Consider the following 17,783-nt stretch of genomic DNA (forward strand, 5'->3'; position numbering starts at 1 on the left):
CTACTAGGCCGCCTCCATCATCTGTAAAAGTAGCATGGGCTTGGCATGGGCCCTCCAGAATCTTTTCCATGGGCCGGCCTGAGTCTCTTTCTCTCGCGCGCCAGCCGAGCGCTTTTTTCTTTTTTATATTTTTAAAAAATAAAAATTTCAAAAATATATGTCCGTTTTGAAATATTTCAAAAATACCTCTGGTCGCTCCCCATAGAGCGACAGACCTTAAGTGTAATTTTTTTTTCAAATTCGCAATGAGGTCCCTGGAAAAAAAAGGCACTGTCGCCCCCCAACGGGCGATAGGGGGGCCTGTCGCCCCCCCCTCAGGCGACCGCTGGGCCCAGCCCACGGGCACGGCAGGGGGGCCTGTCGCCCCCCCCCCCCCCCCGCGGGCGACAGGGGGGCCTATCGCCCCCCCTCGGGCGACCGGGGTATCGCTAAGCTCCAACCCTCCCATTCCCTCCTCATTTGAGCCCGAAAATTCCACCAAAAATCCAGAAAAAAATAGAGGAGTGAGGAGAAGAAAAGCGGCGAAGCCCTGCCGGATTCAGCACTTGTGATCTGCAGGTTAGTACATTTAGTTTATATATTGTTATATTTAAGTACTACGTATTTAAGTATGAGTAATTTAAGCAGGTCTGTCTTCGCACTGCTCCGCGAATGCGAGCCTGTGGCTTACTTCTGCCGTCCTGGTTTATGACATCGCGGTTGAGGCATATTGCCCCTGGAGAGTCAGGAGACAGTTTGGGCAGCGCCAGGAGTTTCCGGTGCCCACCGCGTTGGAGCGTGTCAGTCGCCAGGACCACAGGTAATTATGAATGAACTTGGCTCATACATTCGTGTCGAATCTAACGATTCTTCGTGGTCCACTTTGTAGGTTGTCTAGGAGTGGCTTGCCGTGCTCTGATGATTGACTCACCAAGATGCAGCCGTGGGTGGACCAATGGGAACAGGCAGACGAGCACTTGGTCCATCCAACAGGACCACACACAGACAGCTCCTTTAGGGCTTACCTCACCTGGTACTTACCCCGGACTCGGCCTCGTCTGGTTTTTGTTGACACTCACCCGCAGCCACACCAGGCGAGGCCTCAGGATGGCTATGCCCGGCACCACGTGGAGTCACTAGCTGGCGCGGTGAGTCTCTTGATCATATATATATATATATATATATATATATATATATATATATATATATATATATATATATATATATATAATCATATTCATAAGATAATTCATGTGTTTGTAACTGTACCTTTACTGAATTGATGCAGCTTCGCCTTTGCAACATGATGGAGACAGACTGCTCGACTTACTTGACGAGGGTACGTGCCGGATCCCCAATGACCCAGTTTGAGCAGACAGAGGCATGGTCGAGGCAGCGTGATCAGTTGCGTCAGGTAGTGCACAACTTCGGAAGCCGTGTGTAGTACGAAGACAGCCACGGGTCGTCTCAGGCCTCGTCGTCGTTCCCGTGTCCGTCGACCGTGCACGGGCCGACGTCGCAGTTCTTCCCAATTGCAGGTAACGTACATATCTCTTTAAAATTACATCAAGTGTTCCTACATATTTACTAATATCACATACAGGATACGATCCAGCTACTGCGTTCGGCCATACTGGAATGTTTAGAGGGACAGCACCAGTTGGCGGACCGTATCCAGGGATGGTACCGGGGCCACAGATACCGGACTACACAGGTTAGTTTATGTTTCGTATTTCGGTTTCTACATGTCATGACAAAATATACGAGCGTACGCTAACATCCACATTTTTTGCGTAGGATTCTACCCCCATGCGGGCGCCGGACCTTCTTCTTCCTCCTTTCGACCAGATAACGAGACTTTCACCTTAGACGACTTCGACAGCTTGAGTCCAGAAGAGCCTGCCGCGCAAGGTGACCCCGATGTCTTGAGGTATTCACAGCTAGGAGGAGCACCACTTGTGATCTCTCAGCAGCAGACACCGCAGCCCTTTGCGCGTCCTGAGCGACAGGTGAGGTCTCCGGATGTTCTCACCTACTCCGAGGGCCATGTCCGTGCCCAGCAGAGGGCTAAGAGGGTCCGACGCCCTAGGGGTGGTTAGATATATCTGATGTTTATTTGTAATGAGATAGCTGTGGACCGCTTATTTGTATCCGATGTTTATGATTGTCCTAGTTTACTTGTCATTTGTTTCTATTCATACTATTGATGTGAACTTATTATGTTTGTGGGTTCCATAATGCTCGTGAAATAAAGAAAGTTCTTGCGATTTTTTCCCGTGATTTAATGAAGGACAAGTTAGGTGCGGTAGGAGTTAGCGGCCGAGATCCTGCCGACGATGATGACGACTACACGCTCGAATAGCTCAAAATAGGAACCATAGTGCATCTAGCTGCGAGTACGAGATCACATGTTGTCACTGCTCAGCACGGCGATCACGGGTTTCCCAAATGTGGCATTCTTTGCCCAGACATACGTGACCCAATAGCAGTGCCCTTCCACCATTTCAAAAAATACGCAATTCGGCAGAGCTTCACCGTTTTTCTTCTTCTCACCCCTCTCTTTTTTCCAGAATTTTTAGACTCAAATGACAAAGGAAATGACGGCATATGGCAGGCTCAAATGACAAAGGGAATGATGGCATATACAGGCCCCTGTCGCCCGTTGGGGGCGACAGGGCTTTTTTTTTCCAGGGACCTCATTGCGAATTTGAAGAAAAAAATACACTTAAGGCCTGTCGCCCTATGGGGGGCGACCGGGGAGTATTTTTGAAATATTTCAAAACGAACATATATTTTTGAAATTTTTATTTTTTAAAAATATAAAAAAGAAAAAAGCGCCCCAGCCGAGCCCGCATGGGCCAACTCCGGTCCGCTCCCCCGGTTTTATCACCCAACTATGAAAATGCAAGGAAATATAAGGAAATCCCTAAAAAAAACTATGAAAATGTAAGGAAATCCAAATAAAATCCAGACAACCATGCCCGCGGCGGCGCACGGAGCGGCGCCCGCGGCTCGGCGGCTGCGACGAAGGGTGTGCTAGTCCGCAGCGCACGGGATGGCGCCCGTTCGCGGCGCCTGCCCGCAGCGGCGCACGGAACTGCGCCCGTCCGCGGCGCACGCGGCGGCGACGAGGGTGCGGTCGTCCGCATTGCACGGGGGGCGGCGCCAAGCGGAGCACCAGCGACGGCAGCAGCAGCCGCTCGTGGTGGGCTGGCAGCACTCGCTGCTGGTAGATAGGCCGGTGGCGCTCGATCCCAAACAAGGAGATGCAAATGGATATTCCACGATGCTTGAGCGAGATTTCCTCCGATGACCACGCCGATCTTTCATGACTACCTGATGTGTAAGGTTCCTGCCGATTCCCCATAGGGTTGTAGCCTCGATTGGCGACTGTATGCCATGTTCATCGGCAAAACTGGCTGCTAACCGTACCCTGTGTTCATTGGCAAAATTGGCTGCTAATCGCACCCTGTGTTCATTGGCAAAATTGGCTGCTACGATGCGTAGGTTATGTAGTGTGTTGTTCAGCTGTGATAGTTTAAGTGTGTGATCTAAAGGGGTAGTATGGGTATGCTTGTCTTTTATAAGTGTGCATGTTTGATGAGGATATATTGTTATATAGTAAGGTATAGTGTCTAGCAGCTAATTGTCACTGAATTGTGGTGTCTGTTGGCAAAGATATATTTTTTTTAGTGGCACGTGGCAAAAACTATCTTATGCAATGTCCAACGGCCAATTTTGCCATTCGAATATGGTCTATGCCTTTTGCTTGCACCTAGTGAAATAAATACAGGGCTAATAGCTGTTCGGAATATTGCGGTTTGCTGAAACAAATATCTGTTTTGTTTCCTGTTTCCCATATGGAAAGGGAGTTTGCTTAGTGTAGAAGAGATCAATGTCCCATTTTGTAAGGGAGAAAGAATAAATGCTGTATACTCTGCGGCAGTGATTAGATACCACTTATGAGAAGGATAACCTTGGTTTAATCTCCTGAACCTGTCTGTCCATCACAAGGCACTTAGTATTGCCGTATAGCATCCAGCAAAGTAACATTGGGGCATGATTAGGCCCATAATTAGGCAATAGTCCGTCCCAGGTAAACTTAAACACTTCAAAAAGGTTAGGATAAAGTAGTTTGGTAGCCTAAAGCAAACGTTTTCAAAGATTCCTGTGGGTCCAGCAGACCTGCATAGTTAACATAGTCGTGTGTTGTTGCTTCAAATGTCATACTTCATCCAGAAAAATGCTTGGCTCAAAACAATCAACGAGTTCACAAACCTCTATGGGCAATCCTTGTTAGGCAGGTAGACAGATGAGTCATGCGACACATCCATACTCAAATGACTCTATATATTCCTTGTTTTTGTTTCCATGCCTCCTAGAAGCGCAGCACATATATAGCTATCTGCGACTTTGGAAAGGATTATTTATTCCTTTATCTCAACTGTAAGAAAGAGCTACATAGGTTGCATACCATGGGTGCATATACGACAATAGCTCCCGTTGTCAGCAAGATCTTCTGCAGTTCTTCGCACGCTGTGCTGATGGTGCGCAGGCGCCCTCCCACTGTCAATGGTGGTGGCTTTGTCGTCACGGACCAGGATCAGAGGGCCGTTTTCAGCGTCGATGGCTGTGGGATCATAGGTGCTAGTGGACAGCTGATTGTCAGGGATGGTGATGGCAATGCAATCTTGTTCATTCACAAGAAGGTGAAATGAATTCAGGAGCTAACCTTAATGTTTTTGTTTTCTTGTCTGAATGTTCGATCAAACTTTCTGAATTCTTCTTCTCCTAATACTACAAAAGATCTTCAGCTATTCCAGGTTGCTGAAAAAACTGACCAAACTTGATCTTACAGGGAGGTGTTGTTCAAGCGTTGTGTGTTAACAACTGGTGGAGAGGATATCTGACCGACTACGGTGAACCAAGCAAGCTGGTTTTCAGCTTGCAGGATCCTAAGCCTGTCCTCTGCATGAAGGGCGATGTTCAGGTCACTGTGGAACCGAAGGGGAGAAACAGGCACTGGGATTATGAGGTGACTGGATCTTTTGTCCAGAGATCTTGTGCCATCAAAAACCGAGCAGGCCAGGTCGCAGCGCAGGTAAAGGCTCCACAGCCAGGACTATGAAATTTGGAGGAACTTTGGAGTAGAATTACATTATGATCCAATGGGTGATGCACTTTTTTGTTGATGTGCACCGCAGATTGGTGTGAAGGGGATGATGGCAGGGAGGGACTTCTACCAGGTGGTGGTGCAGCCAGGTTATGACCAGGCCTTTGTAGTCGGCGTGATTGCCATCCTTGACAACATTCATGGAGAGTCAACAAGGTGTTGATGCTAGTAGAGATGGGAGCTGCTCATCGTATCCATGTGTCGATAAGATTCATTACACTAGCAATTTGTTAATACAATTGTGTAGATTGATTGTTTATTGATCATTACACTTTTTCTTATGTGGATAGGTTACCATGTACATGATATACTCTCAGTCTGTATACAACTATGTGATGTGGAAGTGTGTTCTGTTGTTTAGCAAAAAAAAAAAGTGAGTTCTGTTGTAAATTGGTTTCAGGTAGTTTGTTTCCCATCATTCCATCATGCAGTGCAGCAGAGAATCCGGCTGACCTGCAGAAGTGCAGAATTGTCCTCGGGCCGGAGGCCCATAATATTAGAGCTTCAGGCCGAGCTCGTTCCCATTCATTGTCAGCCCCTTTGGGTCGGAATGGGCCTCGGTTCCAGAAACATTGTTTGCAACGCATAATTGCATATACAGTTTCATTTCACTATTCTTAAACTCCATTATCCACTCCCCAAACCCTGAAGAAAGTAAACGTGTGCACCCTCATGGTCATGGAGTAAGGGTCTGTTTGGCAGGGCTCCGGCTCCTCCAAAAACAGCTCCGGCTCTGGCTCCTCAGATGGAGCGGATTCTCTGGTGGAGCTGGAGCCGTTTTAGAAAATATTTGGCAAAACAGCTTCACTTGTTAGATTGATGTGTAAGCCGCGTGAAGTCACGATTTCATGGCTTCACCTTGCCTGTGTAAGCCATCGATGGCTTCAAGACCGGCTTCACGAAACTACCATTTGGGAGGGCTCACGAGCCGCTCCCGAAGCCCTCCCAAACGGGCCCTAAGTGTGAGATGCTCCTATGTACTGTACACGCTTCAAAATCTATTGTACGCATGCCAAACGCAACCTGCTTCGATTACACAAACGCTGGCTTGATCGGTAGCTCACCCACCTGCTAGCCTGCTACAGGCAGCAACAATCCAGAGACAGGGCGAGCAAGCAATGCAAGCCCATACCATGACCATCTAGTATCACGGATCACTACTAGCTAATAGCTAGCTACTCCGGCCGCACGACGGCCGCCGCGCCATCTCTGGACTTCCTCCGGCCTCGGCCGCCGGAGCCCCCCTTGCCGCCCGCAGCCCCGTCGCCGCCATTATTGTTGTTCTCCTCCGGCGGCGCGACGTAGACGAAGGGCCCGACGAGGCAGTCGTCGAGCGCGAGGAGCGGCTCGAGCGCCTCGACGACGGCGGACATGTGCGGGCGGGACTTGGGGTTGAGGCTGACGCACTGGTGCGCCACCGCCGCGGCCTTGTGCGCGGCGCGGCCGGAGTACTGGCCGGCCAGGTTGGGGTCCATGACGCGGTCCAGGCGGCGCGCGTCCGTCAGGTACGGCCGCGCCCACTCCACCAGGCTCTGCTCCCGTGGCGGCCGGCTCTTGTCCACCGACCGCCGCCCCGTCAGCAGCTCCAGCAGCACCACGCCGTAGCCGTACACGTCGCTCTTCGCCGTCAGGTGGCCTGCACAAACACAAATGCTCGGCGAGGTTAGCTAGTAATCGTCGTCGCCGGACAAATTTTTCGTAGCGTAGCTGATGTGGTGTGCTAGCTGCTTGTACGTGCCGGTCATGATGTACTCCGGCGCGGCGTAGCCCTGCGTGCCCATGACTCGTGTCGAGACGTGGGTCTCGTCGTCTTCCGGCCCGTCCTTGGCGAGACCGAAATCGGACAGCTTGGCCTTGAAATCCTGCGAAACAAAATCCACAAGTAAGAAGAGCAGGGGATAAGTGATGAGCACTAGTGCACTACTGTAGCCAATGCCGCGAACGTCAGCTGCCTTGCGTAGAGCAGTTAACCTCCAACTACTCCGCCGTTAATCAGCGGCAGGAGTTGAAAAGGATTTATCATAAATAACATTTTAATTTTTCTCTTCATCAAGAAAGAAAAGGTAATCTTTTTTTTTTCGTGGCACGCATGCATGAGCACGACAGGCTCATGCAATAGGGTGCTAGCGGCGTTGCAATGGTTGACGCTTGACCCGTTCTGGTTCACAGGCCTGAATGAACGAATGGTCAGGTCAGGTCAGGTCAAGATTTTGTGGTTCAGAAGTTGGCATTTGGTTTGGCGACCTGACGATTTCAGCAGCAGCTTACTCGCAGCGCGCGACCTGCGAGAATTCCAGCAGGCTGCAACCAACCCCGGCCGGCAGCAATCCATCGATCGATCACTAGCTAGGAGTAGTTTGCATTGCTTGGCATGGATATTTCACTCGCTCCATCAGACCAGATCGACCAAACCAAACCAAACCCAACCACAGATAGATGAGATGACCTTGAACTTTCTGTGGAGGGAGCGGTAGGTGGATGTGTGTGGATCGATCGATAGCGTGCGCTGTTACGCATTCAGGCACTCACCGAGTCGAGCAGGATGTTGGAGGTCTTGAAGTCCCGGTAGATGACCGGCTTCTCGGCTTCATGGAGGAAGGCCAACCCTTTGGCAGCGCCAATGGCGATCTTCAGCCGTGTTGACCATGGCAGCGACGCAGCGTATTCTGCACACACACACACACACACATACACATACATCGAGTACGAATTAGTTGGGTTTAATTTGATCAGCTGATGTAATCAAACTTAGTGCGGCTAGCATCGAATTTGACGGAGCTGCGATGATGATGAGGATGAATAAAAACACAGCTGGCTGTCAAATTGTTTGGAACATGTCCATTTCCGATACCATCATCCTCTCTAGTTTAGAATGAGCGAAATGAACTTCACTTAATTCTTGATACGAATCTATTTTACGTATTTCATCAAACCATGTGCAGCTATCAGATCTGTATAACATGCATGTGCAACATACACAGCATATAAAGAACAAGCAATTCACTTGCCTAATTATTAATTATTAATGTTAGTTCCACGTCATTGATCGACTAACTGTTTCCAGTACATAATAACTTGCAACCTTAAAAAATCCAAGCACTAGCTGTAATTAAACCATGTAATAATTACCCTACTAATAACCTTGATGGAGTGAATGGAGGTTCTACCATGTTCACGAAGAGCATCTTGCTAAATAATAGGCCCTTTGAGTGCCTGTAATGATCGAGATGAATCGTACGTAGTGGTAACACAATTCACAAACCTTTTGACTTGTTATAGTCCAGAACGACAGATGCGCGCCCTACCGACTGATTCTAAACACAAACAGTTAAAATAGTTTTTTTTACTTTGCATAAAGATTAAAGCAGCGAACACACAGCAAGTCGTACTAGATGCGCAGCAAGTAGTGGCGGCGCAGGTGTCCTGCTACTCGTACAACCTTAGAATCAAGCTTGACATTTTGCAGGCAGCTGGCATGATATCGATCGTCGAGATGGGTGCGAATACTATCAAAGTGGTTAAGGGAAAATGACTGGGAGAGGGAGACCAGGTGAGAGATGAGCTAGACGATGTAACACGGCTGCAATTGACGCCGCAACGACAGGTCCGAAAGGCAGTTTGAACCGTCACGGAAAACGGGAAAAAAAATCGAAGGGTGTGGAGCACGGAAAGCTAGCTGCTCTCGACGGTTCCCGTTCCGCCACCAATTTTCTCTGAAACAATTAAAGTTTTTATTCGAGAAAAGAAGTTGGTGAGACGGATCGAGCCGTCCGGTTCGAGGCTGATGGGCACCTCGAGATTCCAATCCTTTTCCTAGCTTAGCGATGCAGCGAGGGAGGAGGGGAAAAAAAAAGAGCCTGACAGCAACGCGCAAGGGATATCCCTTCCTTGTCGCTTGCAAACTCGATGCTCTGCTCGCTGCCTCTCGCCGCTACAGTGTTTTCCAGACTCTACGACCGTTCCAAAAAAATTTTCTACAATACCTGTCACATTAAATATTCGGACACATGCATATGTATGGAGCATTAAATGCAATTGAAAAAATAACTAATCACACAGTCTAACTGATTAGCACGAGATAAATCTTTTAAGCTTAATTAGTCCATGATTGGATATTATTTGTCAAGTAACAACGAAATGTGCTACGATACCAAAATGTTTTACGCTTTACTCTTTTTTATTTGCGTTTTACGATTTACTCTTGCAGCCACAGGACAGGAAAATGACATGCCATGTATGAAATTTTTGTCACTGTTTGAAATTGGTAACCAGGCAATGAAAAAGGTTTTAAAATTGTAGTTATGTATGTATGAGAGGCGCTTACTCTTGAAGAGATGTTTCTCCAGGCTGCCCCTGGTCATGAACTCGTAGACGAGCAGCCGGTGCTCGTCCTCGTAGCAGTAGCCGATGAGCTTCACGAGATGAGGGTGCCGCAGCTGCCCCAGGAAGATGACTTCGGTCTGCATGGTTTCAGAACAACACATTCGATGGGCGTGTGTCAGGTAGTGGTAAGGGAATCGTTCTCATTATTATTCTGCTGCCTTTCTTTAGGCTGACGAAGCCCTTTGAACTAAGCAAACACTACTGTTCCATTGAAGAACCTCTACTGCCCCATGCTGGCAGCTGGCAGGCTTTCGGCTTTCGGGAGCAAGTTCAGTACGTGGAATGCGTCAAAACAGGGAATCTCTACTTCTAAGAACAGGCAGCTTGTTTGAGTATTGACAAATAATTTAGAAGCTACACACAAATACATGATTAATAATACTTCAATTAATTAAAGAAAGAAACGTGCATGTGCGAGACAATTTATTTGCCAAATAAAGGTGCACTTTTTGCTTCAGCCGGCCTTTATTTGGTTCTGAAAATCTTAACACAGGCACTAACATTTCGCAATATCACTTCTGTCTACTGGCAATTTTGTTGGGAACATGTTGCCTTTATTAATAGTACAACAATTGCTAATGTCAACAATATAATCTAGCACTAACAAATACCTTCCAAATTTGATTGGTTTCAAGGGGCCTATATGCATATATAAGGTGATGATGAGAATTCCGAGCTAATTAACTGACTGGCTCAAACCTGAGGATCAGCGGAGCAGCTCAACTAACTTGGAAGAAGCAAAAGAAGTCTCATCAACCGATTAAAGGAGGAGAGAAAGCGCTGGCAGACGCTGAACACTCCCCGTGCGTGCACAACATCGCTGACACTGTTTCATGATCAGCAAATTAAATCACTCCTCCTCAGTTAAATTTGCCGTGCTATTTATTATCCGGATCTACCACTCAACTGGAGGTCAATCATGTCAAGTAGCAACTCGATCGATCCAAGATTCCTAGTACAAGTGAAATACTATACTGTAGTAGCTTAGTACTCGTAGTAGAACTAGATACTACGTTGGTTAATCAGCAGGTAGTGTGCATGATGGTGCAAGCAAATTAAATGATGGAGCAATTAATAAAATGATTACCAGCCATTCGGTGTGTCCCTGGGAGCCCTCGAGGTCGAGCAGCTTCACGGCGACGGGCTGCGCGCGCAGGCCTGGCTTGGTCTTGTCGTCGACGTAGCCCTTGTAGACGGGTCCGAAGCCGCCCTCGCCGATGAAGTTGGTCATGGAGAAGTCCCGGGTGACGGCGCGCAGCTCGGCGATGGTGAAGACGTGGAGGTTGGAGCCCACCAGCGAGAGCGACAGGTCCTCGGGCGACACCATCCCGCTCAGCTCCGTGAACGACAGCCGGCTCTGCAGACGCGGCTTCTTCCCGCTGCTGCTGCCACCGCCCGCCGCCGCCGCCACCTTGGGCTTCTTCTTGCTCTTCTTCTTCTTCTTCCCGCCCTTCTTCCCGCCGCCGCCGCCATGGGAGGAGGATGAGGAGGAGGAGCCGAAGCAGCCGAAGAGCGAGCCCCACCCCGCCCTCGCCATGGCCGGTCGTCGGTCTCGGCTTGGTTCTTCACCGCGCGCGCGCCCTCACCGGCCGGCTGCTTTGGCTGGACGCATCGAGGTATATATACGGGGCGGTGGTGGTGGCGCTCGTCGGCTTGCTTGCGGGGTGGGTTAATCTTAATCCTGTAGAGAGAGAGAGAGAGAGAGAGAGAGAGAGAGAGAGAGAGAGAGGCGGAGTGGTTGCGGCCGGGTGATTAACCAGGTGATTAGCGGCCGGCCTCGTGGTTTGGTTTGGTAGGGCGGAGACTGAACTGTGGGGCCGGAGCCGGACACGGATGGATGGTTTCTGACTTGGTTTGGATGGCTGGGATGGAGCCAGGAAGCTTGATATGTATGTGGATGCAAATAGCCACTTTTTTTGGAGACTTCACAAGTGGCCTCTGCGTTCATTTCAGACGGTACAGAGACCAACAGGTGTATGCAGCACGTGTGTTTATTTTGGGGGGAATCGGGATTTATTTGCAGTACAATCTTGACGTGCTGATCTCGATCGATTTGCTACGACTCGTTAGTGTACTAGTGTTGTACATCTATCTATCGCAACTCGTACCACGACACGACTTGTGTTTTCGAGAACTCGTACTGCAACAATCTTGCCAGGGAAGTTTTTCACGCTGGGGCTGGACGTACGGCCCGAGCAACAAGCAACGCTTCAGAATACTCTGCATGCACCGCAAGCAGCTGCCTACCGGCCGGGCCGGCCACCGGGGACACGTACGTATACGTGCACGGCGACCTCTAAACAGCAAGGAGATCGCCGAGCAAATCTGGTGAACCATTTAGTACTCGCGCGCACGCTAATGGGCAGCAGCTGGACCACGTATCGCTGGGCTTCTCATCAGGACTTTTTTTCTTTTTTATATTAAAAAAATAATCAAAATTTCAAAAATATATATCTGTTTTGAAAAATTTCAAAAATACCCCCGGTCACCCCCCATGGGGCGACCGGGGTCCTGTCACCCAAGCAACGGGCGACATGACCCTAATGTATTTTTTTTTTGGAATTTGCAAAGAGGTCCCTGGCCGGGGGAGGGGGCCTGTCGCCCCCCAGGGGCGACAGAGGTCTCCCACCCTATATAAGTCCTGGCCGCCATTCCCTTCTCATTTGAGCCTAAAAATTTAGAAAAAAAGAGAGGGGTGAGGAGAAGAAAAGCGGCGAAACTCTGCCGAATTTCGCACTTGTGATCTAACGGTAACTTCCGTATGAATCCATTGATATTGTATAACAATTTAATTTAATTAGCAGATTAGCTGAATTAAATTTGGTGCTTTAAAACACTCGTTTAGTATTACAATTTCAGTACTATTACAGACTTGTTTTTAAATTAATTATGAATTAGAATAGAATTATGACAGTACCTTATTGATATTGCAGCATAAGACAATAGAATTATGACAGATGCAGTGACATGGCAGAACCCGTTGCAAACTACGGTAAATAGATTCTGGACTAACCTAACATGCCTTAGGTAATTTAAAAAAAAAACACAACAAACACAACGATGCAGCATGTCACTGCACTAGGGTACTCCTAGTAGCCGTACCCCACGTAGCAAACTGTGTTGAGTCTTCTCCGCAGTATCCACCCATTGCAGGTGTTGCAGGCGGTGGTGCCAGAGGCGCCGGGCCCTTCTTCTTGTGACAAGGGCAGTTGCAGTAAGGAATAGTGTATGGTTCATCCTGTGAACCGGCAGCATTGCTGGTATCATCATCTTCGTCGTCTTTGTTACCCTCGCTCACTTCCTTATAATGGTTTACCTTACATTCCAGATCAAAGATCTTTATCTGGAAGTACTCGATGAACTCCTGAACAGAATCAATTGGTGCAGGATCGACCCACCTAGTAAAACCACAGTTTTCTGGAGCATCGAAAGACTGCAAAACAAATTTCATATAAGGTGTCTCATTGAAGATAAAGAAATGAAACAATCGAGTATTACCCATGCGTGTGGACATTTAAAGAAACGCCGACCGCCATCCATCCCGTCGCTGCACATCTGCACTAAGCAGTCCTCACCATGTCTGCATTTTGGCCACGGTTCTCTACGGTTATCGTATTGTCGAAGAGGAGTTTCATTGGTAAATTCACTCTTGTGCTGTGGCGGAAACTCAAACACTGGTTTCGGAAAAGAATCAGGTCCAAGAGGCCCCTCCCATATTATGGGGTCTCCCTTTCTTCCCACTTTTCCTTTCCCAAAACCGTAGTAATTCTTCCCGCTAGACCCACCTCCAGACATTGGGTATACAATGAGCTTTGGTGTTTGAGTGCTGCTGGAAGTTCACAAACTTCGGAGTATTTATAGGCGCACAAAGGTCTGATACCCGGAGTGTGGAGTGTAAATGCACCTAAAAAGCCTACATGACAACACAGTGAAGAGGCTAGCTGACCTAACACTGAAAATGCTAGATTCGATTCTCGAAATGACTACTCGATGCATCTCTGTGCATGTAGAGCATCTAAATGCATGCTGACTCACAACACTGCATTGCTGCCGCTCGGTCGATCGCGCCTAGATGCCGCCTTCCACACTACACGCCACAGACCTTCGCTGTAGAATGACAGGTCCGTCGTCCTCGCCAGAGAGACTGCTTTGAAGGTGAGCTGGTGTGGTTGCCGTGTTGTCACATCTTTTTGAAATGGTGGAAGGGCACTGCTATTGGGTTGTCATCTTTTGTCACGTATGTCTGGGCAAACAATGCGACATTTGGGAAACCCGTGATCGCCGTGCTGAGCAGTGGCAACCTGTGATCTCGTACTCGCAGTTAGATACACTATGGTCCGTATTTTGAGCTATTCGAGCGTGTCACGAAGTTTACACTGTATGCGGTAGTCGTCATCATCGTCGGCGGGATCTCGGCCGCTAACTCCTACTGCACCTAACTTGTCCTTCATTAAATCACGAAAAAAATTCGCAAGAACTTCCCTTATTTCACGAGCATTATGGAACCCACAAACATAACAACTTCACATCAATAGTATCTATAGAAACAAATGACAAGTAAACTACCACAATCATAAACATCGGATACAAATAACCGGTCCACAGCTATCTCATTACAAATAAACATCAGAGATACAAACATTAGATATATCTAACCACTCTTAGGGCGTCGGACCCTCTTAGCCCTCTGCTGGGCATGGACATGGCCCTCGGAGTAGGTGTGACGATCTGGAGACCTCACCTGTCGCTCAGGATGCAAAAGGGGCTGCGGTGTCTGTTGCTGAGAGATCCCAAGTGGTGCTTCTTCTAGCTGTGAATACCCCAAGACATCGGGGTCACCGTGCGCACCAGGTGAGTCTGGAGTCAGGCTGTCGAGTTCGTCTAAGGTGAAACCCTTGTTATCTGGAACGAACGTACTCGAAACAAACCCTGCGTAACATATAAACATAAACCAATATATGTTGCGTGGTAAATTAGTGAGTGCATTGAGAGAGTGTTATGTACCAGGTCGAAAGGAGGAAGAAGAAGGTCCGGCGCCCGCATCGGGGTAGAATCCTACGCATAAAATGAGAATGTTAGCGTACGCTCGTGTCTTTCGTCATGACATGTAGAAACCGAAATACGAAACATAAACTAACCTGTGTAGACCGGTATCTGTGGCCCCGGTACCATCCCTGGATACGGTCCGCCAACTGGTGCTGTCCCTCTAAACATTCCAGTATGGCCGAATGCAGTAGCTGGATCGTATCCTTTTTGCGATATTAGTAAATATGTAGGAACACTTGATCTAATTTTAAAGAGATATCTACGTTACATGTAGTTGTGAAGAACTGCGACGTCGGCCCGTGCACGGTCGACGGACACGAGAACGGCGACGAACAAGCATACCCCGCACGTCGAATTGATGAACAAGCTAAGATCAATGGTAAGGTTTATACACAATCCAAAGCCACTAACTTGCAAAAGACCTTCTCAAATAAAGCTTTAAAAAGACTGCGAAAAAGCAAATATGATTCTAAATTCAAAGATGATATGGTTCCAAACTCAGAGAATAATAAACCACAATCGGTACTGGTTCATCATTTGAGATTCTAAGAAATGAAAAGATCCTTACAACAACAAGATGGGGCTTAGGAGGAAGGCATGACTCGAAACCATATTTTTCATCTAAGGAAACCTAAGCATTTTACAAGCATTCTACTAAAATCAGAATTTCACTCACTCATGTTTTAAGCACACTAACACTTATCTTATAAGGATTCATACTAGAAATTCCTTAACAAGCTCATGTAGCAACTTCAACTATTATGAACCAATCAAACATCAACCAAATATGCATGCACGTCCTGACCGACCTCACAAGATAAACAATTGCCAACTATGGTTGGGCTTACGTGGTTAGCATGGTGGTATAGATAAATACGGCTCTCCCTATATAGCTAGTCGATACATTCTAACCGTTCTTATCTTATCGAATCGTGGTTAGCGTACCTGCATTAAGATTGACAGAACATAAATATATATACCCAATGAACCTTTCATGCCAGCACTCATGAAAGCGTTCCCAAACATTACCGCTCACTATAGAAGCGGCAGCCATACAATTTCCGCCGTATGGCCAACGTTAACATACGCTACTCAGAGGCGTATTCACAAGTTCCTTTACTCCCAATATAGTCGATCGAGATCGGTATATTGGCAGCAGCTCAAGTAAGTCACTGCTTGAGCGCAGCGTTCGGTTCGCATCGCCGACAGGAAGGTCAGACTCCCTCAGCTGACTGAGCACACTTTACTTCCAATATAGTCAACTAATAGTCGGTATATTGGAAGCACCTCAAGTAAGCCACTACTTGAGGGCAGCGTTCGGCTCGCATCGCCGACGAGAAGGTCAGACTCCCTCAGCTGACTGAGGATCCTTACCATCTTACCTCAACGTAGGTGCGTCGTTACAGGAATTAAGAGTTGCTTGTGAGTATGGTTTGACAAAAAGTAAAGTGCTGGAAGTCAGATAACATAAACCATACATAAATAACCACCTAGTAATTCCCGTAAATTCCCTAGGACTTTACGTTCTAAACACAACTCTTAACGAATCCAACGTAGTTTTCTGAAATTCTTTATGGTTCCAATTTTATATGGAAAATGGTTTTTAAGGTTCCAACACCTCTGATGTACGCTTGCAGCTCTGATACCAGCTGTGGCAGAACCGCCTAAATTATCCCGGCTCAAGTGCGCAGGCCATCACCATAAAGGCAACATTAGCTTAAACGCACTTCAAACGGAACAATTTTTGGTCTGTCGGGTAACGTCCCGATACAACCACCGATTCTAGGATCGAACAAGCATACCCCGCACGAAGGCGAGTCCAGAGATATTACAACCACAAGTTTTGCATCACAGGTATAAAAGTTATTACAAACTAGTTCTAAAACATTATTACAAGTACAAACTTTAAAAAGCAGTTATACAAACCATAACTTTAACTTCAGAGTTTGAAAGCAGCGGAAAGAGACAACGACGGCTACAACACGTCGCAAAAGTATACCAAGCTAGCCCAAGCAAGGTATCACTCGCCATGGTCATTGCCGGCCGAAGACGCATCCCACTCTACGGACCAGCCAGGAGGCAAAGAGCAGGGATAGGTCAAACTAGCGACCTGGTCCTCAAGACTCATACCTGAAAAAGGGTTTCAACAGCAAGGCTGAGTATTCTAATACTCAGCAAGACTTAACCGCCAACGGGTATATTTAACCCACTTTAGCTAGACTATGCAGGGCTTGTGAGGTTCTGGTTTTCCTTTTGCTGAAAAGCAATAAAGAGTATGTCCTTACTTTCAAGTTTTAACTTTCAAGATTCTAGTTGATTAACCATTCTATGTAAGCAACTACTATCCAATCATGGTAGAAAACTAAGCAAACATCAAGATTGATAAATAATATTGTTGCTCTTATTACTCTGTGTGGCAAATGGATCAAGCAGTCTCATTTCATCGTGAGAGGCGGACGATTCTGAATCGAAATTCAACCTTGCAAGGATAACCTAGCACACACGCTTGAAGCACCGTCGAGTCACTTCTAAGCAACCGTTGACCTTTCTTTCCGGCTTGTGGATAGGGTCACTCTCCCCGACTACAGGGCTCCAAGGTCCACCCGTGCCCGGTCCACCCTTGTCCCTTGAAGTCATAGTGTTGATCAACAATAACATTTAAAAACCTATCTCTAAAGAGAGAGTGAAAGGTATATCCACTCCCCGGTCCAATCGGCTACTAGGCTTGCCGCGTACCATATTTACGGCATGTGGCTAGTACTTTCAAAAACTTAACCACCGCTACCACACACCGCGACCTTAGCAAGTTCATCAACACAGACGGGGTCTCACATAAGGTCATGATGTCGATCACAACCCCGTCTATCGTCCTTATATTGATAACAGAAAGGTAAACAATCAATTCCTATAAAACTTGCGAGTGACAGGCAATCACTCGACTTTTACCGGTCCTATAAGCTTAGCAAGTAGTCGAACTCAAGTCTAGTATTCAGTACATAGGTTCCTAGGATCATGCATCTAGGGTTTCAATTCAAATCCTAAGAACTGTAAATGCACAAGTAAATAATAACAGTAAATGATAATAATTTGAAATATAGGTTATGTCCGGGGCTTGCCTTCTCGGTAGTCGCTAACTATTTCAGCTCTAGGCTCTTCCGAATTTTGGTCCGGGGCTTCAGTTAGTTCAGCAGTGTTTACTTGA

The 17,783-nt window shown here is 47.4% G+C and overlaps 2 protein-coding genes across 3 annotated transcripts; one reads left to right on the forward strand and one right to left on the reverse strand.

The window, feature by feature from the left end:
- The first annotated feature begins 2,924 nt into the window (after positions 1–2,924).
- LOC120647119 (protein LURP-one-related 6-like) lies at positions 2,925–5,455 on the forward strand. The gene is made up of 3 exons (XM_039923750.1): positions 2,925–4,688; positions 4,838–5,080; positions 5,184–5,455. The coding sequence occupies exons 1-3, from the start codon at positions 4,455–4,457 to the stop codon at positions 5,313–5,315; spliced, it is 609 nt and encodes a 202-aa protein (XP_039779684.1). The 5' UTR covers positions 2,925–4,454; the 3' UTR covers positions 5,316–5,455.
- A 673-nt stretch (positions 5,456–6,128) lies between these two features.
- On the reverse strand, positions 6,129–11,251 carry LOC120647118 (serine/threonine-protein kinase RIPK-like). 2 transcript variants are annotated; one of them, XM_039923747.1, is made up of 5 exons: positions 10,623–11,251; positions 9,477–9,612; positions 7,682–7,818; positions 6,891–7,014; positions 6,129–6,788 (listed from the first exon to the last, which is right to left on the reverse strand). In XM_039923747.1, exons 1-5 carry the CDS (start codon positions 11,070–11,072, stop codon positions 6,328–6,330), a joined length of 1,308 nt encoding a protein of 435 aa, XP_039779681.1. In that variant the 5' UTR covers positions 11,073–11,251; the 3' UTR covers positions 6,129–6,327. The 2 variants fall into 2 exon arrangements, with proteins under 2 accessions (XP_039779681.1, XP_039779682.1); XM_039923748.1 differs by having other exon boundaries at positions 6,887–7,014; positions 10,623–11,210.
- Between the last annotated feature and the right edge of the window lie 6,532 nt (positions 11,252–17,783).

This window comes from Panicum virgatum, chromosome 9K, assembly GCF_016808335.1.
Source record: "Panicum virgatum strain AP13 chromosome 9K, P.virgatum_v5, whole genome shotgun sequence".
Lineage (NCBI taxonomy): Eukaryota > Viridiplantae > Streptophyta > Magnoliopsida > Poales > Poaceae > Panicum > Panicum virgatum.